This window comes from Monodon monoceros, unplaced genomic scaffold (genome assembly GCF_005190385.1).
Source record: "Monodon monoceros isolate NGI ecotype Baffin Bay Population unplaced genomic scaffold, NGI_Narwhal_1 Super_Scaffold_7, whole genome shotgun sequence".
Lineage (NCBI taxonomy): Eukaryota > Metazoa > Chordata > Mammalia > Artiodactyla > Monodontidae > Monodon > Monodon monoceros.
In genome coordinates, this window is record NW_021703784.1 from 54,689,288 (window position 1) to 54,713,938 (window position 24,651).

Genomic DNA, 24,651 nt, shown 5'->3' on the forward strand with positions numbered 1-24,651 from the left:
TGTGTGTGTGTGTGTGTGTGTGTGTGTGTGTGTGTGTGTGTGTGTGTTACGCGGGCCTCTCACTGTTGTGGCCTCTCCCGTCGCGGAGCACAGGCTCCGGACGCGCAGGCCCAGCGGTCATGGCTCACGGGCCCAGCCGCTCTGCGGTATGTGGGATCCTCCCGGACCGGGGCACGAACCCATGTCCCCTGCATCGGCAGGCGGACTCTCAACCACTGCGCCACCAGGGAAGCCCGGTCTTTCACATTTTTATTAAATATATTACAAGGTACTTATATTGTGGTCACTCTCTATTTGGTTATTACTGGTATATAGAATTTACTTAATTTTCATGTTGATCTTATATCCAACAAATGTGCTAGTTTTCTAATAGTTTGCAGATTCCCTCACAGCTTCTACATAACATTCATATCTGCAAAAGACAATTTTGTCCCTTTATTTAAAATATTTATACTTCATCTCTTTTCTCCATTTAATTATACAGACCAGGACCTCAAGCATAATGTTTTTAAATATTTTATTGTATAATAACTGGCATCCTTATCTGCTTTCTAACTTTAATGGAAATAGTTTCACTATTTAGCCTAATGGTTGTTATAGGATTGATAACTATTCTTTAGCATTTTAAGGAAATTCCCTGCTTTTTCTAGTTTTCAAATAGTTCCTATAACAACGACTAGTACTATTTGCAATCATTTGAGGCTTTACCATGTGCCAAATATATTTTACATATACTAGCTCATTGAATCCACCCAAACACCTAATGAGGCGGGTACTATTATTATCTCCATTTTACAGACAATAAAGTAAAGCACTGGGAGATCAAGTAATTTGTCCAAGGTCACATGATGTAACTGTTTTCTGTTACTATTTTTAAAAAATACAAAACATTTCTCAGATTAAAACAACATATAAATATTAGAAGTTCTCATTACAAGGAAAAAATTTGTAACTTTGTATGGTGATGGATGGTAACTAGCCTTATTGTCGTGATCAGCTCTCAGCATATACAAATATTGAGTCATTATATTGTATACCTGAAACTAATACGTTATATGTCCATCACACCTCAAGTTTTTAAAAAGCCACTCATTTATTAGCTCATATTTTTTGTAGGTCAGAAGTCCAGGCACAGCATAGTTGGGTTCTCTGCCCAACATCTAACAAGCATGGAATCAAGACAATACCATACACAGTAAGTAAGAGTTTAGATTCAAACTCATGCCATCTGGTTCTACAGTTTATGCTCCTAATCAAAACCTATTATTGTCTTTCTAAATAAGTGTTGAATTTTATTGAATGCTTTTTCTGCACTCAGTAAAAAAACAACCACATGATATTTCTGTTTATCTGTTAATGAGTGAATTATGTGGAAGACTTTTTAGTGTTGAGCCACTGACTCTTCTCAACTGCTAGATTCAGCTTGCACATATTTTAATTTGTATTTTTGTATTTATGTCCAGAAATCAGTTTGTCTACCAAGTCTGTTTCTCATATTATCCTGATCAGGCTGTTTATTAAATGCCTTCAAGGCAAATGCTTGCTCACCTTATCTCTCTAGGTTCTTGCCATCACTCAGTTTTTGACCTAAGTATTCTTTATTTTATTGTTAACTAATAGATACATTTAAGATTCTTTTTTTGGGCTTCCCTGGTGGCGCAGTGGTTGAGAATCTGCCTGCCAGTGCAGGGAACATGGGTTTGAGCCCTGGTCTGGGAAGATCCCACATGCCGCGGAGCAACTAGGTCTGTGCACACAGGCCACAACTACTGAGCCTGTGTGTCTGGAGCTTGTGCTCCGCAACAAGACAAGGCCGTGACAGTGAGAGGCCCGCGTACCGCGATGAAGAGTGGCCCACGCTTGCCACAACTAGAGAGAGCCCTCGCACAGAAACGAAGCCCCAACACAGCCAAAAATAAATAAATATAAATAAATAAATAATTTTTTAAAAAAGCATTAAGAGAATGACAATCAGAAAAAAAAAAAAAGATTATTTTTTTAATCCTACATTTTCAGCGTTGGTCCAGATATCTATTCTATCATGCTCGGGAAACAGATCTCATTCAGTTTTCCCATTTCTTTTAAAATCAATTTTGTTATATTTTATATACTTTTTGCTAAAAAAATTCCATTCTACCTAAAAGTTGTTCACAGTATGTTCTTATGATTTTTCAGTCTCCGTTGTATCTATAAGTGTCTCCTTTTCTGTTGTCATAATTACCTCTGTATTTTTTTACTCAACCACTTTTAAATAACACTTCTTCATTGCCATTCCCTCTAATCTCTATTCCTAGAATATTCCTATTAGATACATGTTTACACCTCTTAATTAACCTCTGTGTCCTATAACTTCTGTCTCATATATCTCTTTATCTCTCTGGGCTGCATTCTGGGTGACATTTTTCATTTCTATTTACTATTCACAAATTCTCTGCTTAAGTGTGTCTAGTATACTATTTACAAGGGTCTTTTTAAAAAATACATTTTTCTATGTCTCTTGAGTCACAACTACCTATTTTTCTTTTTCTTTTTAATTTATTTGGCTGCACCTGGTCTTAGCTGCAGCACACGGGATCTTCGTTGCATGGCAGGTGGGATCTTTTTAATTGCGGCATGCAGGACCTTTAGTTGCAGCATGTGGGATCTAGTTCCCTGGCCAGGGATCGAACCCGGGCCCCCTGCATTGGGAACATGGAGTCTCAGCCACTGGACCACCAGGGAAGTCCCAACAACTACCTATTTCTGTTTCATAAAATCTCATTCTTTTTTTATGGATGCTATTTCCGCCTTTGAGAATTTTGAAATTCTTAAAAGTCTTTTTTTATATTATTATTTCTATTTCCTTATATGTGTATTCTCCTATTTTTTGGCCTTTCTTCATATGTCCATGGATTTCCCCTTTGGGTTTCCTACCCGCAGGACGTTTCATAAAAGATTAAAGTAGAAAAGAGTCAACTGAAAGAGCTATAAACAATTTAACCCTCAGTAAGTGTATGACTTCTAGATGAAGAGAGTGTATACTCAAATTGAGTTTTAGTGTCTTCCAGGAGTTCAAGTGTTTGAAACACAACAGAGAAAAGAGGAATATTTTACTCAAAAGACATCTGGTGAACATAATGATTATCTGAGTTCTAGGAATCGATCTTTTTCTAATATTGTCTGATGTTGCTCTGTGTATACAAGTGTACATTCAGGCACACCCATGTGTGAAACTCATGACAATGAATCATTTCTAATTTAATATTTGTAAGCTTTTATTTCATTGGCTAGTTTTGAGTGTGAAAACACTGCTTATTGTTCCTCTGAATTAATGTTGTCAAACAAATAGGTCCTGATGTCAGCATATTTTTGCAGGGAGTGAGGACTGGGTCATTTAAGCATAATTACATTATTTTCACTGGAAAAGCCAAAAAACTGAAATAGATATTCTGAACTAACAACTTTTAAGTTGGTCCTAAAACTTGATCTAAAAAGTACTTTCTAGTCAATAATCGGGCCTTTACTCTTAGTGACAAAATGACTGTTGAGACTAGTCCCAAACCGCCCATCAACCAGCCATATCATTCTCTGCTCAAAATCAGATTGTCTTTCTTGCTCTCCCAGGGGTATGCCTGATGAATCTTGCAATGTGTTCATAAGACAAGGTAAAGAAAGGAGTGTTACTGAATAAAAGGCACAAAACAAGGTATTTTTATTATCTCTCAAATTAGATAATAAGCTGAGATAATATGCTCAATTTCTTAGTCTGTATCTGCTCTATAAAAACATCTAGCCTTTACAGAATTGATTTTAAATAATCATTTATTTTAAAAAGGAAAAAAGGAGATGGTTTTAACTGTTTTTTTTTAAAATGACAGAGTACGCTTTATTCAAATCTGTTTGTTAAACAGACTATTTTCACAACATCTAAATCTACTTTTCAGTGATCCGTTCCATCATTGCTACCATATACTTAAAAAAATTCAGTATTATTTTTTCAAAGAGAGAAATGATCAAATTCCAGTTTATACATCTTATAAATATTTTACACCTAACACACACAGCTTTACAGTTCATGCAACAGGTAGTGTCTAAAAAATCAGTTAATAAATCTCAAGAACATTGAAATGTCTAAACACAGTGTCTTCTAGATTTTTTTTGTAAGAAAAGTAATCTGTAAACATCTTTACCTTCAGTTCAAGCTTGGTCATTTGCTGTGGTCACTGTGGAAGAAGTGGGTATGACTTTATAACCATTTGGAAGTGGACCGTCTTTGCAAAAATATTACATTGCATGGGTAAAGAACAAGTCTTAGAATTACCATGTAATACAAATTTGTGAAATCAATTTCTGTATTTAAAAACATAAAACAAAGACTAAACAGTCCAAAACTGTTGTAGCTGAATATTCTAAATACGAGCCAACAGTACACTAAAAATGTCCAAAAAAGAAGGCCTCTGAAATAAGTATTTCCATTCTTTAAAAAAAAGACATAATTTATATGTACATCACATCATCAGTATACATATAAAAGTCATCAGTTTAAACCATCCTGGAAATATGTATCTGAAGTAAAATGGCCTAGGTTTTGCTGCTGTCATCCTCTATTGTTTTTCGGGCATTTTCTTGTTATGCACATGACAACTGCTACTATAATGGCAATCTGTACAGCTCCAATAATTGCTGCAGTAAGAACATGAGTGAGCTTTTGCCTACTTGGCACTACATAGAGAATACTAAAGTCTGTCTTTTCACAGTGCTGTCCAGTGTAACCAGACTCACATCTACAAGAAGCCTGAGTGGAATAAATGAATTCACATTTTCCATGGATACAGTAACTACTGAGGTTTTCAGGGCAAAGCATGTGGTTTCCAATATAAACATCTTCCCTTTGATCACTAGCATCTTTCACATCTGGTTGATATTGTAGTCCATCATTTTTCTTTCCCAACAAACTAGTGTCATCTGTGTCTGTGCAATGACCAAGATGCCTTATATCAATTTGTTCTTGTTTTATATAAGATGCTTCTCGAACAAAACAGGGATTGTTATAGGAACTGCCATCAGAAGCAGACACAGGATTAAACTGTACCCACCGCAATCTATATTACATCCACACCCAACCTTCTCTGCATCTTCATCACACTCCGCTTTAGATTTGCAAGGTCCACACTTGGAGTGTTTTCTGTGAACAACTCTCCCTGCCCCTTCCTCTTCTCTCTCTCCAGATCCAGAGCCATTATCAGAGTAGCATGGTCCCCTTGCTACTACTATTATCTCTTCCTGGTGCTTACAAGCAGCCCTTCTGGGAAAGCATTCATTTTGGTACGTGTCCCCATTTGATCCACAGATGGGAATATAATTTGTATGGCACATATACGTAACTTCTGAGAATTTTGTGCCTTTTTGGTTTTTTGGCTGTGTTGAGTCTTCGTTGCTGCGCTCGGGCTTTCTCTAGTTGCGGTGAGCGGGGGCTACTCTTCGTTGTGGCGCACGGGCTTCTCATTGCAGCGGCTTCTCTTTTTGCGGAGCATGGGCTCTAGGTACGTGGACTCAGTAGGTGTGGCTCTCGCAGGCTCTAGAGCGCAGGCTCAGTAGTTGTAGCACATGGGCTTAGTTGCTCACAGCACATGGGATCTTCCGGGACCAGGGATCGAACCCGTGTCCCCTGCATTGGCAGGTGGATTCTTAACCACTGCGCCACCATGGAAGTCCCTGCCATTTTTTTGTTTTGAATTTTATTTTATTTTTTTATACAACAGCTTATTAGTTATCTATTTTATACATATTAGTGTATATATGTCAATCCCAATCTCCCAATTCATCCCACCAGCGCCCCCATTACTATAATCCAAAGACCTAGAAAAATGTCTCTCAGGCAGTTCATAATTACTGAACATTTGATGAATGAATGAATAGGTGAGCAGGTTCATTTATGTGTTTATAATTCTGATACTGTGAACCCTGACGATGAATTAGCATTTAATAATAAAAATACTACAAAATTGAGTTAAGTGTCTATTCCAAATTGCATGCTAAAAAGACAGGTAGGTTCCCCCCCCCAAATGATACAAAATGAGAAAGGAAACTTCTTTCAATTAAGTGTGACCAAGCTGTATCTTCTTAGAACAGAATACTGCTTATCATTTCCCCTAGAAATCTCTGAAGGAAAATAACATGCTATTTATTTACCAAATTCTTTTCAACCACCTCAGGAATCTCCCATTTTTTGATTTATGCAGAGACCACAAATAATATAGAAGCCAGAAAATAATAAAAGAAAGTCTTGTATCTCCCATACAGAACACTATTTAGCAAATTCAATATTAGGAGGTGACTTCTAAAAAGTTTTTCCTCTAGTAACTAATTTTTTAAAGTCAGAAATGACAAAATTATGCTACTGTACACTCAAAAATAAATATTCCTTCTGTGGAATATTTTACAACAGAAGTTGTCTCAATAAATTCATTCGTCATCTACACATTTTAAAAAGGTTTAGTATAGCTGTCAATCAAACTCCAAGAGACTTGCCATTTCTCATTAACTTTCCAACTATATATTTATACAAACTAAATAATAAAATGCTCCAGTTGCTTACTGGTGCGTTTAATTAACTTACAGCAGTAAATTTCTATAACTAACTACTGTTAACACTTCTAGTATTTCATCACTAGACTCTCCACATCATGAACCTGGGAGTCATCATTTATATTAATGGGAGTTACTAACAAGCAGGATGGGAAGAACTAATTCTTTTGTAAGTCTTTTAAAAAGGTTTCCAATAATATAAGTAGCACTCAAAATTCTTGGCATCATTATCATCAATATTTCCTCAAAAGTAAATATGGAGAACCACTATTATAAATCTAAAACTAATCAAGAACTGGTATATGAAAATTATATGAATGAGAAAAAGTAACCACCTGCATCAACCCTGTATGAAAAGGAGATGCTGTATACAAAGAAACATGTATTCTAGTCTTAAAGGAAGTAGCTTTAAGAAAAAAAAGGGGGGGGGGCTTCCCTGGTGGCGCAGTGATTAAGAATCTGCCTGCCAATGCAAGGGACACAGGTTTGAGCCCTGGCCCGGGAAGATCCCACATGCCACGGAGCAACTAAGCCCGTGTACCACAACTACTGAGCCTGAGCTCCAGAGCCCACAAGGCACAACTACTGAGCCCACGTGCCACAACTGCACGCCTAGAGCCCATGCTCCAAAACAAGAGAAGCCACAATGAGAAGCCTGCTCACCGCAACAAAGAGTAGCCCCCGCTCACTGCAACCACAGAAAGCCCGCGCACAGCAATGAGGACCCAACACAGCCATAAATAAATGAATGAATGAATGAATGAATAAATAAATTTATAAAAAAAGAAAATTATGTTTCAATGTAATGGAGACCCTGAAAGGATTAGTACAAAAGGATAGAGTCACTTTAAAAAAAGTATATACTAGCTATATAATTGTGAATAATTCCAATACAGAATAGAGGTAGCCAAGAGATAATTTAATTATCTACATAATATAGACACAATAAATATTCATAGATAGCATAAATGTAAAAACTACTTAAAAGCCTAATATATAACGAGGAGTGAGGCTGTTAGGTTGAGGAAAGTTTGTGCAGATTTAACTGTATTTTCAAATTGCCCTCTGAAACAAACTAATTGAAACTCTCACAAAGGGTAAGAGTTCCTTTTCATCTATATGCTCACCAAATTAGGTACTAAACAGACATTCAACTTCTGGCCAGGTTGATGGAGGTAAAATGGTATCTCTTGTGGTGTTAATTTGCATTTTCCTGATTACCAGTGAGACTAGTAAAATACTAGTGAGTATTTTTTCCTTATTAGATATTTAGGGTTTGTTCTTCTGTAACAGCTTCTTTATACACTATGTCCATATTTCTATTGGGTTGACTGCTCCTTTTCTTATTAATATATAAAGGTTTTTTTCCCCACATATTCTGGATCCTGACCCTTGGCTGATCTATGTGATAACGAATCTCTTCTCCTGATATGTGGCTTACCTTTTCATTTTGTTATTAGCAAGTTTTAAGAAATGAAATCAAAGTTACGGATCATTTCTCTTATTATGGTCTGTATGTTTCTGTGATTTATTTAAGAGATCCTTTCTGAATTAGAAGCCATGGACTTCTCAAATTTCTCATTTCTACTTATTATTATCACCCCGTATACAAATATTTACTGACTATTATATGCAATGGTAATTTTATATAAATTCCCTCTTTTACTCTTCACATTTCTCTAAAGCCAGTGCACAGAGACTAGTGAGGCAAAATAAACTGGTTCAAGATGTGCTTGATACTGAAGTTCTTTCAGAAGAGTGAAATGGAAAAGCCATTTCTCCTTTCCTAAGTTTAGAAAACACAACTTTTATTATTCACATGCCAATATATATAGTTAATCCCTGTTAAATAGTTATATATGGAAGTGAATATATATTTAAGTCAAATTAGTCATATATTTATTATAACCAACCTGTGATCCAGAACACTTTATAAAGATATATTACTATGCTTTGAATAAATGGATATATGTATATTGATATTAACCACTCAAAGCTAATCACCTTTGAAAGTAATTTTCATTTTTACATCAACTAAAGATTGAACTATTAACTTATCTCTCTTTTATTTATGTGTAAAAGAAAACTGCTGAGCAACCTGAAGTCACTCACCAGGCTGGGTGAGAAACTAGATGCTTTGGCCAATGGAAAGGGGCAATACCTGTTTTGTGCCATGGTGTGTGTCCTTCTGTTGTATCTAGCCTTTGCTTGGGCAGCTCCTAAGCCTCTTCCACACTCAGCAGCTCAGATGTTTAGGGGCCACCTCCTAAAGCATGCCTTTGCTGGCTGCTCAACTCATCCCCAAGTATTTCTAACATGACCCTTATAATGCTGAGGATGACTGTCTACTGACTTGCTCTCCATCCCTGATGCCACTTCAGCAGCTGAGTAATTTCACCTAATACCAGCATCTTGTGCAGTGACAAACAGGTACTAGTCCTCAACATATGGCCTGACTTCAGTGATGTAAGTCTTTTGCAGTTTAACTCTCCTGTGACTTAACTATACATGAGTTAACTCTCATATCAATTTTTCATTTCAAGGAATTAGAGAAGAAAAACTCTGAAAACCAACTGATCATTTAATCCAATTCAGAAGTTACATTTGGTGATCTTATAACTGTAAATTATTGTGGGGAGAGGAGTAAAAAATGGCAGTGAATAGAACCATCTGGTTAAAAGAATGATATAAATTTGTTTTACAATTACACTATTATCCAGGACATAAATGTTATTCCTAGAAAACTGTCTAAAGAACTATTATAATAAGATGCTTTGGGAAGTTACAATAAGTTCACATCTACCTAAAAATAATTTTCTTACCTTTCCACCCATTTATTTCTTCAGGAAACCGAAAGATTCCACAAATCACTTACTCCAAACTCTCTGGCTTGATATAATTATCCTCATATCCCTCACTATTTGCCTACCAAAAGATCTAACATAAGAATTAAAGGAAAGAAAGATACTACTTTCAATGTAACATCAATAAAATTAAGTCTTATTTATTAGAGTAAATGATTAATTCATATCAGAATCCAAAGCATCTATGCCGTCATATGATACACATTAATAACAGACTGCAGAAGGCCAGTCCATGCTACCTGGAGAACTCATTGATGCTCTGGGGACCTCCTATTGAGAAACACTGATTTCACATATTCTAATAATGTAACAATCTTTAACCCATGACACAGCCCACTATTAACTAAATATATTATTCCTCTACTTTCCCCGGTCCCTCAAAGCATTGCACTGAACCTCTCTACACTGATTTGAGCACACTGCAAACCAGAAAAGCAGTAAGTTCAAGTTAGGGTCATATGTCAGAGTCATCTGGTTTTCTTTTTTATTCCACTGTCCCATTATATTACTGTATTTTAATTTAGTTGGTTGCAGAAAGCTGAGATGACAATAATACTAGAGAAGACTTCCTCATCCAGATAATAACATCAGCACTGTAAAACACACTTCATTAAAAACAACACACACAACAATATGCTTCCAAATGTCAGAGATGAAATGGCTACACAATTACTTTTGACTCATTTTCCACATTTCCCCTCTCTCAGTGGACTGCCTAATCTCCGGTAAGGTGTTCATTTCCTGTTTCGCCCAGCAACCACCTTCTGCATTTTTATTTTGTTGATTTCTGCTGCCTAAAATTTCCATGGGGATTCCTCATTTTAAAACACATTCTTTGCTCTCACTCCTGAACACAGCCCAATTAGCACGGCTGCCTGTGCCTGGGATTACAACAGGCACTGAAGTTAATAGCTTCCCATGGTCCTAAGGGAGTGTATGAAACAAGCATTGTCCTGGCCAGAGCATCTAGAATTAAAACTATGGGCTAGAGCATGGAGTGTCGGATTACTTAATAGCATTTGCAGAAACTGAACATCCCTTTTGCTCTCCTAATTCAATTCAAAAAATATTTATTGAGTGTTTACACAATACAGGGCTCTTGGTAAGACAATGGAGTAAGTTTCATGCCAAGTAAGATGCAGTTTCTACACTGAAAATATTTCAGACAAGAAAAAGACAACTCTAATACATCACTTGTATTACTGGGTTGCTGTTAAAATGAAATGAGAACATATATAAACATAACTCATTTCTGAGATACTATATAGAAAGAATTGTTCATAGGATCACAAAAGGCTACGACAGTCCATCAAACTATGGGGAATTAAGAAAGACTTTACAAGGAAAGTTTTAGATAATAATGGAAGAGCTTTATGTACAACCACAATTAGGTTATGAACTGAGAGGGCACTGGGATAAGACTAAAAAAGTAAGTAGCGGGCCAGGCTGGGAACTGTTTAACTATTTGAACCTGCTCTACATTCCTTTTATGAATAAGGGTTTCAGCATTCACTGAACCGAAAGGTTCTAAAACACAGACACTTACTTGACTCATTAGCAGATATTGGGCAGTAAACTCCCTGAGTAGGTGAAGTAAGAAACAAGCCTTCAGACCTGCAACAGTTTTTGTTTTGTTTTGTTTTTTTGTGGTACGTGGACCTCTCACTGTTGTGGCCTCTCCTGTTGCGGAGCACAGGCTCCGGACACACAGGCTCAGCGGCCATGGCTCACGGGCCCAGCCGCTCTGCGGCATGTGGGATCTTCCCGGACCGGGGCATGAACCCGTGTCCCCTGCATCGGCAGGTGCACTCTCAACCACTGCGCCACCAGGGAAGCCCCTGCAACAGTTTATTTTACCCTGTGCTCTGGGAAACTTCCATTAGTCCTTTCCATTTACACCAATGACTGAAAGACGATGTACCCTGTGGCATTACTACAAAAAGAAATCTAGTACTATTCTACTGGGTTGCATTTTTAATTTTCCTTAACCTTTTCTTAGGCCCATCTTTCCTTTTAGCACCTAGAGTTAGAAAAAAAAAATACATGGCTGCCTGGAATTACTGTTGCAAAGCTCAAAGTACACATAATAGTAGGTGCAAAATTTTATTGAGCATCTTCTGTGTGCCAAGCACTGTGCTTCATTTAAACCTCATGATAATCTAGTGGCATAGATATTATACCAGGTGAACCAAGACTCAGTTGCTCAGTGATTACAGGTGAAGTCCCAACATAACTTCAAAGACTTAAGTGATAAAAAACCAAAAACAAACTCTGCCTAGTTTAAATAAATTGAGGAAAGAGAGAAGAAAAGAGAGGCATTTTGCATTGTACCTTTTAGAGGAAAAACAAATGTTAAGTGAACCAACTGATAAATGAGATTTAAATAATTAACATTTTCAATAAGAACACGGTGACACCGCTTAATACATAGGAATTCACATCATGGCATTTTTTACCAGTGAGCTTCCCCTAAACCAGGAAATGGGTATTTCAGTCTCATATATAGCCCCCCCCCTTTTTTTTTTTGCGGTACGCGGGCCTCTCACTGTTGTGGCCTCTCCCATTGCGGAGCACAGGCTCCAGACGCGAAGGTTCAGCGGCCATGGCTCATGGGCCCAGCCGCTCTGTGGCATGTGGGATCTTCCCGGACCGGGACACGAACCCGTGTCCCCTGCATCGGCAGGCGGACTCTCAACCACTGTGCCACCAGGGAAGCCCTATAGCCCCTTTTTGATAAATATACTTCTTCCATCTCCTAAATGCTTGCTTAAAAGTACTACGCTTAACAATTGGACCATCTTCTGGGCTTGATTCCCTCAGGGGGCCAGATCAACGTGAAGGCTTAGTTAACTTATTTGACCTTACTTCATCTTTCAACCTCTTTCTCCGTTTGTGAAATGAAGGGTTGACTCATACGACCTAAGAATATTCTGACTGGTTTTAAAACACGTCTACAATGCTGCATGTATAGAAACATTTTTTTTCATCTTTATTTTTGTTCCACTGTGTACTCTTAGGTAGTTATAATGGAGCTGGGCTATAGACATTTGGGAAAGTTTTCACATGAACAGAGATTTTTAAACTTAGGTCACACTCCTGTAATCAAGTAGAAAACCTGAAAGAACTAATAATTTTATTCATTTCAGCTACATTAGTCACACTGAAAAATATTCGTTTGATTATACTTTTAAGGTGCACAGCAAGAAAAAATAGAAAACCAAAGCATTTGGTTCACCCTCTGCCTCAAGTCATCACAATCACTGTTCAATATAAAGGTCTGAGGTCTGAGTTCCTGACTACTTTAAATGCCAGCATCTGAGCAACAACCTATAATAAAATGAAGATGAAAGGTTACAAAAAATGTTCTAATTTATAGGATAAACAGTAGAAGAGTTGAAAATTAAGGCCACATCACTTAAGCCTAAGCATCATGTGAAAATCTCCCACTTCTGGAAGGAGGCCATCAGATTTAACTGGACGCCACGAAAGTAAACATGCTCATTTAGTGAAAACAGCGACTACTTCTGAACTCTCCACATTAAAACAGCTTGGTTACAAACAGAAGCTGAGAATGTTTATACGAAAGAATCTAGAATTTTTAATATAAGATGTGTCAACAGGTGTTTAAGTATGCCTAAAGCAGAGAAGAATAGCAATGAGGAGTCAGAATTATAGTCTGAAAAAATTTAGGTTTTCAATACATGCTAATGAAATCCCAAGGGTCAGTCACTATTTCTATAGAGAATCTGCTACTTATGCAAATAAAGTTCAAAGTATTCTCACTGATTCAAGGAGACACCATTAGAAAAAATTCTCATTCATTTATTAATAGGTCAATGTGGCCAGGCCAAGAGGTAGGCTGAAGGAATACAGATAGGGCATCAGTCTGATCACTGCCACTCAGCAAATTCCTTTGTCCCTTCCCTCCTGGCAAAATGCAACCTGGTTATGAAGGGGAAGCTCCATAAACATCCAGACATGCCAAGGTGGCTGAAAGGTGGCTCAAGTCACAGGCTTGGGTATCTGTCTCCCCAGCTCCTTTATGTATAAGTATGCATGATGGCCATATGCACCCCAGTCACAAAAAGGTGGCAGATCATTAAAACTGACCATTCCTTCTCTCATGAGCATGAGATCCACATGCAATGACTACAATCTGGGCCCATTATTGTCTGATTTTGGATATATCACAATTTCTTTGTACTCTAGAATTTGTTTCTAAAAGAAATCAGAATCAATCAGGTTAAAAAAGCAATTCCTGGGGTTTTAGTCAAGATCTTCCACAGGAATAAACATAAGCACAAAAAAATCCACAAAATGGGGAAAGCAGCGCTACCATTTCTCTTGGTTCCAATAATTCCACTACAGAAAAACAGCTGACCAGCTTTTAGAGATCTGTAAAAACCTTGTCAGGGACAGGCCAGGAAGTTTCAAAAGTGCCTGCCAATTTACACCACTCCCTATTTCTCTTTCTGAAAATAAAACAAAAAATTTCAGACATCTTTTGAGGGCTTGAAAAAGCCAAATGCTCTGACCAGCTATGTCATAGCTCAATCTATTGAGCTAGTCTATTCTGAATGTATTACCTAACAGATGGTTAAGTAGCACAACAACAATGACCAACACATTTCATTTCAAAAATCACTTTAAAGCCTACTTTTCAGTCCTCAGTGAAAAAAGAAATAAGGGGTAAAAGAACATTGCAGCTGGACTCTGGCTACATTCCTTAGTGTTTTGTGGTCTGAGGCTCAAAATGAAATGCAGCAAAGATTTCAGAGTTTCCCTTTACAGTGTGCAGGTGCACAAGTAATGGTTTAGGCAAGGCATCAGTCCAGACCTGGGCTTCAAACAGACCATACAAAGGAGAAAACTAGTTTTTGGTGTTTTTTTCCCCCTTCTAGCAAAACTAGCTAAATAGAGCTTTGAACCCTAATATATCACATTCCAATAGCCAGATGAAACAGGTAATCAGAGAGGGCAGAGGCTGAGGATTCCTAGGCCTATTACAATAAGCATAATTTATCCAATGAGTCATTTAATTCCTATTTTCCCATGAAGACCTGATTCCACCTAATACCCTGGAAAGGTTCACATGAAAATCGACACACTCAGGAGAAAAGAAAACCATGTCTAATCTGCTCCTTCAGTCATCCAGGCTAATAACTGAGAGGCTGATTCAATCAACAAGCATAATCAATAAATGTATTTGTATTTAGATATTTATTTACACATCTATGTTGTTCCAAAACGGATCTGAAGTGCTTTACTGCCCAGTGAAAATATTTGATAGTTCATAAAATCTAAGACAGCATCAACTGTGAACTGCATCATTAACTTATGTACCACTAAGAAAAGATAAATGCTATCAATCATGCCATTAATTGTAAGATGTATCTCATTTTTAGCAATATTAAAATGTCAAAAGTATTTCCATTAGAATCAATAAAATACAATTTGTGTTTCAGTGAAAAGGGGAAGATAGAGGTATAATATAAAATTCATTCACTAAAAAGCAATTCCTGTGGTTCTCCTGGCTGCCAAAGAAAAAAATGAGTAACGTCATCACCAAAATCTCGCTGGCCTTCCCAGATTGCTTCGGAAAATCAATCAATAAACAAATCATCACTACTACTCACACTGGCGCATACTACTTGGAGTGCTCACATGTTAAGCTGCTCCTTCACAAATTAAAGTACGCAGCTGATCTGGAGAGAGAGTATTTATCATTTCAAGGAGCATCCCTCTTTCAAGCTCCCAAAGTGACTTTCCTACATAACTAATATTTTAAGGCAGATCATCATGCACAAATCTGATAAAAATCTGGAGAGATACTTAATTTTCTTAATATGGAACCTACAGAAGGTTGGGAGGTATTCTCCACAAAACTACAAGGTCATCTCCGTGAAAGACATATCTGGTTATGGTATTCTCTCCTCTTAAAATTACCTATGGGTCCCTTCATCCCTTACAAGTAGAGTTTTTCATCATTACACAAACAAATGGAATGGAGTCAGCAAAAATGGTACAATAAGTAGATCAAAGGACTTGTCCCTCTAGAGGAACATTGAAAATAAAAAATCAAGCAAAAACTGTCAAAGGCTTACAACAACTGGCTGAACAATGAATCAAGAAAAAGGAAACTCAAAATCAGAAGGAATGCTTTGCAGCATTTTTACTTATCTTGTCCTTAACCCCCTCTCCACCTCAGCAGTGGTCTTAAAGACAGCAGGCTGCCCTTGTGGGGCCCTGACCCCTGGTTCTTAAGGGAGCAGAGCAGATCTTATTCTAAAAAAATTGGGGTTGGTTTGTTGTAACTTGTCTGGGGGCGACCTGCAGGACTAATGCAAGGTACTTGCCTTTGTTTTGCCTAGTCAGAACTCACTCAGTGAGGAAAAGCAGAAGAGGCTGCTCAAGAAGTAAGACAAATCAGAGCTTCCCTGGTGGCGCAGTGGTTGAGAGTCCGCCTGCCAATGCAGGGGACACGGGTTCGTGCCCCGGTCCAGGAAGATCCCACATGCCACGGAGCGGCTGGGCCCGTGAGCCATGGCCGCTGAGCCTGCGCATCTGGAGCCTGTGCTCCGCAACAGGAGAGGCCACAACAGTGAGAGGCCCGCGTACCGCAAAAAAAAAAAAAAAAAAAAAAAAAAGAAAGCTCTCATATCAGTAACCTAACTTTACATCTAAAGGAATAGAAAACAAAACCCAAAACTAGCAGAATGAAAGAAATAATAATGATTAGAGTAGAGATAAAAGAGACAAAAACAACAGAGAGAATCAACAAAACCAAAAAGTCAATTCTTTGTAAAGATCTATCACGTCTTCTTATTCTAGCTAAAAGTTTTTAGCTACAATAAGAAAATAAAAAAGGGCTTCCCTGGTGGCGCAGTGGTTGGGAGTCCGCCTGCTGATGCAGGGGACACGGGTTTGTGCCCTGGTCCGGGAAGATCCCACATGCCGCAGAGCAGCTGGGCCCGTGAGCCATGGCCGCTGAGCCTGCGTGTCCAGAGCCTGTGCTCCACAGTGGGAGAGGCCACAACGGTGAGAGGCCCACATACCGCAAAAAAAAAAAAAAAAAGAAAAGAAAAAAGACACAAACAACTGAAATCAGAAATGAAAATAGACATCATTAAAGACCTTACAGAAATGAAAGGGATTATAAAAAATACTATGAACAACTGTCACCAACAAATTAGATAACCTAGATGAAATGGTCTTGTTCTTAGAAACACACAAATGATATAAACTGAGTCAGGAATATATAAAAAATATGAACAGACCTATAATAAGAAATTGAATCACTAATCAAAAACCTCCCAACAAAGAAAAGAACAGAACCACTTGGCTCCACTGGTAAATTCTAACAAACATTTAAAAGAAGAATTAACAGCAATCCTCAAACTCTTCCAATAAAGTACAAGAGAAGGGAACACTTACTTCATAATGCTTTCTATGAGGCCACTATTACCCTGACAGAAAAGCCATGCAAGAAGACTATAGTCTTCTATATATTCCTTATAAATATACATGCAAAAATCCTCAATGAACTGCTAGCAAACGGAAGCCAACAGCTTATTAAAAAGGCCCTCTTTGCAGAAATAGAAAAGATGATCTTCAAATTCATATGGAATTGCAAAGGGCTCTGAATAGCCAGAAAAGTACTGAAAAAGAACAAAGTTGGAGGATTCACAATTTCAAAATTTATTGTGGAATTGATATAACAATAGACATATGAACCTGTGGACCAGAACTGAGAGTTCAGAAATACTCTACGGCTAATTAATTTTCAACAAGTGTGCCAAAGCCATTCAATGAGGAAAGAATAGTCTCTTTAACAAATGATACAGATACAGCTGGATATCCTAATGTAAAAGAATGGAGTTGGACCCCTAAGCCATAACATATACAAAAATTAACCCAAAGTGGGCCAAAGACCTACATATGAGAGATAAAATGATATGACTATTTCAAGAAAACAAAGGGGTAAATCTTCATGAGCTTGGATTTAGCAATGGATTTTAGATATGAAACCAAAAGCTCTAGAAACAAACACACAAAAAAAAGATAGATAAATTAGACCTAATCAAAATCCGAAACTTTTATGCATCAAAGTACACTATAAAGAAAGTAAAACAACTATTTTAATCTCCTCTTATTCACCCCATTGATAAGAGACCCCTAGGGTCATGGGGATGGTTGAACACTCAACATCTGACACTGGACATATGAGATTAAAAGCAGATTACTGGTCACACACACTCAAATCCCAGGGGAGGAAGACACTGCATGCCACACAGACTCACATGGGGTTACACTTGAGAAGAGAGTGAACAACCAGGAGCTATGGGTGGCAGGCTCTGTAGTATGAAAAGGACAGAGTGATGACGATTGGTTCCCAGGGGAGGATGTGATTGGTTTGTTTCCATAATTACCCATCTGGCAAGGAACTGAAATTCACTACTCAGGAATAGCAGAGACTACCTAGACCCCTGAATAAAGAGGGCTTTGGATAGGGGGCCTGATCCACGGGAGCAGAGTTGGGAGGGACTATTCAAGGCCCTCCTGGTTTCACCAGATATCCAGGCAGCACATAATACTGACCTTAATTTTAGGCCTTAAACTGTAACAGCAACCTAGAGAATGGGAGAAAATACTTGCAAATGATTTACCTGATAAGAGTCTAGTATGCAGAATATACAAAGAAGTCTTACAACTCAACGAAAACAGGAACAACCCAATTAAAAATATGGGCAAGAGGTGAGGAAGATTAAGAGGTACAGACTTCCAGTTACAAATTACATGAGTCACGGGTCTGAATTGTACAGTGTGGGGAGTATAGTCTTAATTATGTAATATCTTCGTATGGTGACAATAATCAGACTTATTGTAGTGATCATTTTGAAATGCACAGAAAAATCAAATCACTATGTTGTAACCAGGACATAGTGTTGTAGGTCAACTGTACTTCAAAAACAAACAAACTCACAGGAAAAGAGATCAGATTTATGGTCACCAGAGGCAGAGGGGTAAGGGGTGGGAGGAAATTGTATGAAGGCAGTCAAAAGGTAAAAACTTCCAGTTATACGATAAACAAGTACTAGGGATGTAACATACAACATGATTGATATAATTAATACTGCTGAATGTTATAAATAAAAGCGGTTAAGAGAGTAAGTCCTAAGAGTTCTCATCACAAGGAAAAAATTTTTTTTCTGTTTCTTTAATTGTTTTCCCTTTATGAGATGATGGGTGTTCACTAAACTTACTGTGGTAAGCATTTCATGATGTATATAGGTCAGTCATTATGCTGTACACCTTGAACTTTTACGGTGCTGTGTATCAATTATATCTCAATAAAACTGAAAGGAAAAATAACAGGCTGAAAATCTGAGTAGGTATTTCTCCAAACAAGATATACAAATGGCCAGCAAGAACATGAAGAAATGCTCAACATCATTAGTCATTAAGGAAATACAAATCAAAAGCACAATGATATGTATACCACTTTATACCAGGGAATGTAAGCTGGTGTAGCTGTTGTGGAAAACAGTTTGGTGGTGCCTCAAAAAGTTAAACATAGAATTACCATATGACCCAGCAATTCCACTTCAAGTTATATGCTCGAAAGAACTGAAAACGGATACTCAAGCAAATACTTGTACATGAATGATCACAGCCAAAAAGTGGAAATAACCCAAATGCCCATCAATAGATGAATGCATAAACAAAATGTGGTATATACATTCAATGGAATATTATTCAGCCATAAAAGTACATGAAGCACTAATTGTGCTCAATGTGGATACACTGAAAATATTAGGCTAAGTGAAAGAAACCCTAAACAAAAGGTTACATGTCGTAAATGATTCCAGTTATACGAAATATCCAGAAGAGGTATCCATAGAGACAGAAAGCAAATGGGGTGGTTGCCAGGGACTGAAGAAAGGGGTTACTGGGTAGGAGAACAGGGAGTGACTACTTAATACAGGGTTTTCTTTCAGGGTGATGAAAATGTTTTGGAACTAGATAGAAGTGGTGATTACATAATACCATGAAGATACTAAATGCCACTGAATTGTACACTTTAAAAAAGTTATGTTATGTGAATTTCACCTCAATTTTTTAAAAAGAGGAAAGAAACCATACTCATGTCCCCTTCTGTCAAACATATATATTTCAGGCTCTCTTTAAATAAAAGGTTTTGAAATTGAAAATAATACTTGGGCTATAAATTAATCAATGCCTTTGAAAAGGAACTGAATAAAACTATACACGCGCTCCCTGCCCTCCACTTACAAGCCCTACCAGATACAGTACTAAATTCTTCCACTGATGCCCACCTTTCCTGCCTTTTCTCTTGCAGTTTCTTAAATAGAGTGGAGGATATTTCATTTCTTCACGTCCACGAACACAACATTCGCAATCCATCAGTAGAACAGTGGTTCTCAAACCTGACTGCACATTGCAGTCACTTCAGGGGCTTTAGAAAAATATATCTCATGTCTGGGCTTATCAACTGAATCAGAATTTCTGGAGGAGAGGCATTTCCATGTTTCTATGCTAGATTATTTTTATTCTGCCTTTAGTATTTCCCTTAGTATAGGTCTGCTCAGATGCGTTTTCTCAGTACTGATAGTCTGAAACGTCTTTATTTTGCCTTTACTTTTTTTTTTTTTTAAATTAATTTATTTTTGGCTGCATTGGGTCTTCGTCGCTCTGCGTGGGGTTTCTCTAGTTGCGGCGAGTGGGGGCTACTCTTCATTGTGGTGCGCGGGCTTCTCATTGTGGTGGCTTCTCTTGTTGTGGAGCATGGGCCGTAGGCACATGGGGTTCAGTAGTTGTGGTGAACGGACTTAGTTGCTCCATGGCATGTGGGATCTTCCCGGACCAGGGATCAAACCCATATCCCCTGCACTGGCGGCAGATTCTTAACCACTGTGCCACCGGGGAAGTCCCCTGCCTTTACTTTTGAAGGATAATTCACTGAATACAGAATTCTAAGTTGGCAGTATCATTTTACATGCTTTAAAAATGTCACTGCAGGGCTTCCCTGGTGGTGCAGTGGTTGAAAGTCCACCTGCCGATGCAGGGGACACGGGTTCGTGCCCCCGTCTGGGAAGATCCCACAGGCCGCGGAGCGGCTAGGCCTGTGAGCCATGGCCGCTGAGCCTGTGCGTATGGAGCCTGTGCTCCACAACGGAAGAGGCCACAACAGTGAGAGGCCCGCGTACTGCAAAAAAAAAAAAAAAAAAGTCACTGCATCACCTCTGGTTCCCAATCTTTCTCTTAAGAAATTAGCTTTCAGCCTTATTATTGCTCTTCTGAGGCAAATCTCTTTTCTTTCTAGGTACTTTTAATATTTTCACTTTATCTCTTTGGTTTTCAGCTGTTTTACTATAATTCCCCTAAGTATGTTTGCTTTGAACTTATTTTGTGTTGTATTTAATGCTTCTTGAACTTATAGCTTGATGTCTTTTGTCAAATTTGAACTCTGTCATTATCTCTTAAAATGTTACAATTACCCTGTGTGCTCTCTTCTCCCTCTCTGTGACTCCAATTATATGTATATTAGACTTTTTATTGTGTCCTACATATGTCTAGCACTTTTCGATAAATCCATCTCTTTTGTACTTGTGCCTGGTCAGGTATTTTCTCCTGGGCTATCTTCCAGTTCACAAACCCATTTTTTAGATATGTACAATCTGCTGTTAAGTCTTTTATCTTTTTCCTGGTTGTCTCTCTGACAAATCTTTACGCATTTCATTTGGTGACTAGCGGCAACAGATATTACATGAATATTTGCAGAGTATATGATACTTACCTCACAAAAGCAAATTAAATTTGAATGAGTCAATTTTGCTATCAACAGCAATTTTGACTACACTCTATTTTAAAGAAATGGAGCACTTTACAAAGGATATACAAAAATCACCACAATCTAGGTCACATTTTATATTTTTAATACAGTCGATGCTTCATACTGCCTTAATGTTAAAAGAATATTTTAAAAGGATACTTACTCTCTCTCCTTTTCAGTCAACTTGTCATTAATATTATCTTTGATTGTTGATCTCGATCCCTTATGAATTATAGGATATCTGAGGGGCACTTGTAGGAAAAAGGAAATCATTGATACTAAATGTGCAGTGTAACCAAGGGCAACAGCAATGCTTCCATCATCTTTTGCTGTAAATTCAAAAACAGAGAAATAGAAAATAACTATTTACCTTATAAATATACCTATGAGATCATAATAAATCAATTTCAAGAGAGATTTTATAAGAAATAATTGATAAAATATTATTCACCTATCTAAATTATATGAATTTTATAGAAATCTAAACACATTAATAAGATTTGAAATTTCATCTACTACATTTAAAACTATTTCCCAATAATTAATGTGATGAGATTAAAATTTGATATATAATCTTAAGAGTTCTTACTGCATTCAAATCTCCATTACTCTCTTTCCCAGCATTTTTAAGGGCAAAAATAATACCTGAGTCTATTATACAATGCAAAAATTAGTTTCAGAGGTTTAAACATTACATCTATATTAACATTATACATTTTACTCGTTAACAACTTTATGAGCAAAACAGTTGTACTGTTGTACTACTGTACAACGTTATTAATTCCAAGGTGAAGTGAAACAGCACAGTGCATCCTTATGGGGTATGTTCTCAATATTCATAAAGAGAGCATTGTTTAAGTCTGTGAAGTTTGAGATAGGATACGGAGAAAAAAATGTTTTAAATAGTAAAAGGTCAAAAACCACATTGTTCATATATATTCTATTTATGCAATTTTTGCGTGGAAGCAACTGTTGGAAAAAATACATGTCTCCTACAGTCAAACATAAGTATGTATCTTTTAAGAAGTCACAGATTTTTAACTCAACATCTAGATTTCTGCTACTGCCTACCAAGTGACAAATAATCATTCAGGTACCCAGAACTGAGGGTAATACAATAAAAAGTTTTAAGCTTGCCCCAGGGGTAAGGAAAAAGTAACTGCTTGGTATACAATATTCTTAAAATACTTTAAAAAGTTCTCTCTCTCTCTCTCTCTCTCTCTCTCTCTCTCTCTCTCACACACACACACACACACACACACACACACACATTTAACACATATCTGGAATACATCTGGCTAGAGAAAGGCTGAAATGATTGAGATGACCTTGGCTTGAGTTATTTCCTGATTTTTAAGAGTACCTTTAACTTCAATTATTAGTAATATTTTCCACATTCTTCTTTTTTATATTTAAACTTGGTTATCTAAGCACTACCTTCTTACTGTAGGACCCCTACTACAGCCGTATACTACTCAGTGCATTCTCCACCCTTGACTACCAAAGCAGATTCCTTGATCATACTGTAAAAATAGGTAACTTTTATTGTACACTTTTTTTTTCTGCCAGGAATTGACCATGATGCTTTATTTCTGATAGTCATTCATTCATCAACAATTAATAAACTGGGCACGTTTTATATGCTATTTCATTCAATTTATAGATGAAGAAATAAGGTTCAAAGAAGTTAAGGAACCTGTCCAAACTAAGGTAGCTAGTATGTGGGTTGACCTGACACGGATGCCTCTGTCTTTAAGCACTCTACCATACTGTCGCAGAACTTTACTGTGGAATGTAACAATTTTTAACTTTGGAGCCTAGAACACACCAAGCATATAACACACATGTATTATCTTAGTTTCTTCACACTTTTCTAGTAAGGGCAAAGAACACATAAAAACTCCTTGGTAACATGTTCTCTCAAATCAAACCGATGAAAAAAAAATCAAACAGCATTCCTTTCAACTGACTACTGGGCATGCCCTAACTGACGAGAATCCTATTTTTAGAGACCATGTGCTCTTGGCCCAGACTCACAGTACTATAATACTTTCCTACTGTTGAAATATGTATATCAGACTACCTTAGGGACTGAAATTACATTACATTGTAAATGCATTACATTATAATTTAATCATCATATATAATATTAGAGCCAGGAGAAACCTTAGAAATCACTGCATCTGATGCTATCAACTTAGAAATGAGAAAAATAAGATTCACGTGGCATAAGTGACTTGGTCAAAGCCATATAAGTAAAAACTATGAGTGATGGAGTGAGAGAGAGAATTCTATCTACACCCCAGCCCCCCAAATATTTATCCCTGGAAGCACAGCTGGGATGGTGAGTTCCATCAGATGTTGCTGAATCCTGCCTCCTGCTTTCTCTAAAGAATATGGCTTATCAAATTTAAAATATTTCTATCAGTAAAAGGACTTGGTCTTTCAGAACCTTCTTTTGAGGGGAGAGGAAGAAAAAGAGAACTTACAGTAAGTAAGCTCTTACAGTAAGAACTTACAGTAAGTAAGCTTTTCCTTTCGTATGTGACCTGACAGAAAAGGATTTGAAAACTTCCAAAAATCAGAATGCCTCTCAGTTAGCCTACCCAAAATAGGTCAAGTGCAAACTATAGTTTAAAAAATCTATCCAAAGCTAAACACTCAAGCATCTCCAGTTTTCCGTATTACTAAAAGGGTAATACTAAAGAATTAAGTTTGCCTATTTCGAGGACTACATCCACATATATATTAAAAGAACGGAAACTGGTCTTCTAACACCATCTCCTTTCAATAATCAAAACAATTTTGTGGGTTTCCCTGATGGCGCAGTGGTTAAGAATCTGCCTGCCAATGCAGGGGACACGGGTTTGAGCCCTGGTCCGGGAAGATGTCACATGCTGCGGAGCAACTAAGCCCGTGCGCCACAACTACTGAAGCCTGTGCACCTAGAGCCTGTGCAGCTTAAAGAAGAGAAGCTACCTCAATGAGAAGCCTGTGCACTGCAACGAAGAGCAGCTCCCACTCGCCGCAACTAGAGAAAGCCTGCGTGCAGCAACGAAGACCCAAAGCAGCCAAAAATAAATAAATAAAATTAATTAATTAAAAACAAAACAGGGCTTCCCTGGTGGCACAGTGGTTGAGAGTCCGCCTGCTGATGCAGGGGACACGGGTTCGTGCCCCGGTCCGGGAAGATCCCACATGCCACGGAGCGGCTGGGCCCGTGAGCCATGGCCGCTGAGCCTGCGCGTCCAGAGCCTGTGCTCCGCAATGGGAGAGGCCACAACAGTGAGAGGCCCGCGTACCGCAAAAAAAAAAAAACAACAAAAAAACCCAATTTTGATTAAATTTAAACATAAAAGGGCATCT

The 24,651-nt window shown here is 37.7% G+C and overlaps 1 protein-coding gene and 1 pseudogene across 2 annotated transcripts in view; both read right to left on the bottom strand.

Moving 5' to 3' along the window:
- The window catches only part of UVRAG (UV radiation resistance associated), a 317,590-nt gene that overhangs the window by 105,754 nt on the left and 187,185 nt on the right, over positions 1-24,651 (bottom strand). For both annotated transcript variants that reach the window (XM_029209194.1, XM_029209195.1), the window contains one exon: positions 21,449-21,614. In XM_029209194.1, coding sequence (XP_029065027.1) covers positions 21,449-21,614 — 166 coding nt within the window. The remainder of the gene's footprint in view (positions 1-21,448; positions 21,615-24,651) is intronic.
- LOC114886824 lies at positions 4,517-5,457 on the bottom strand (annotated as a pseudogene).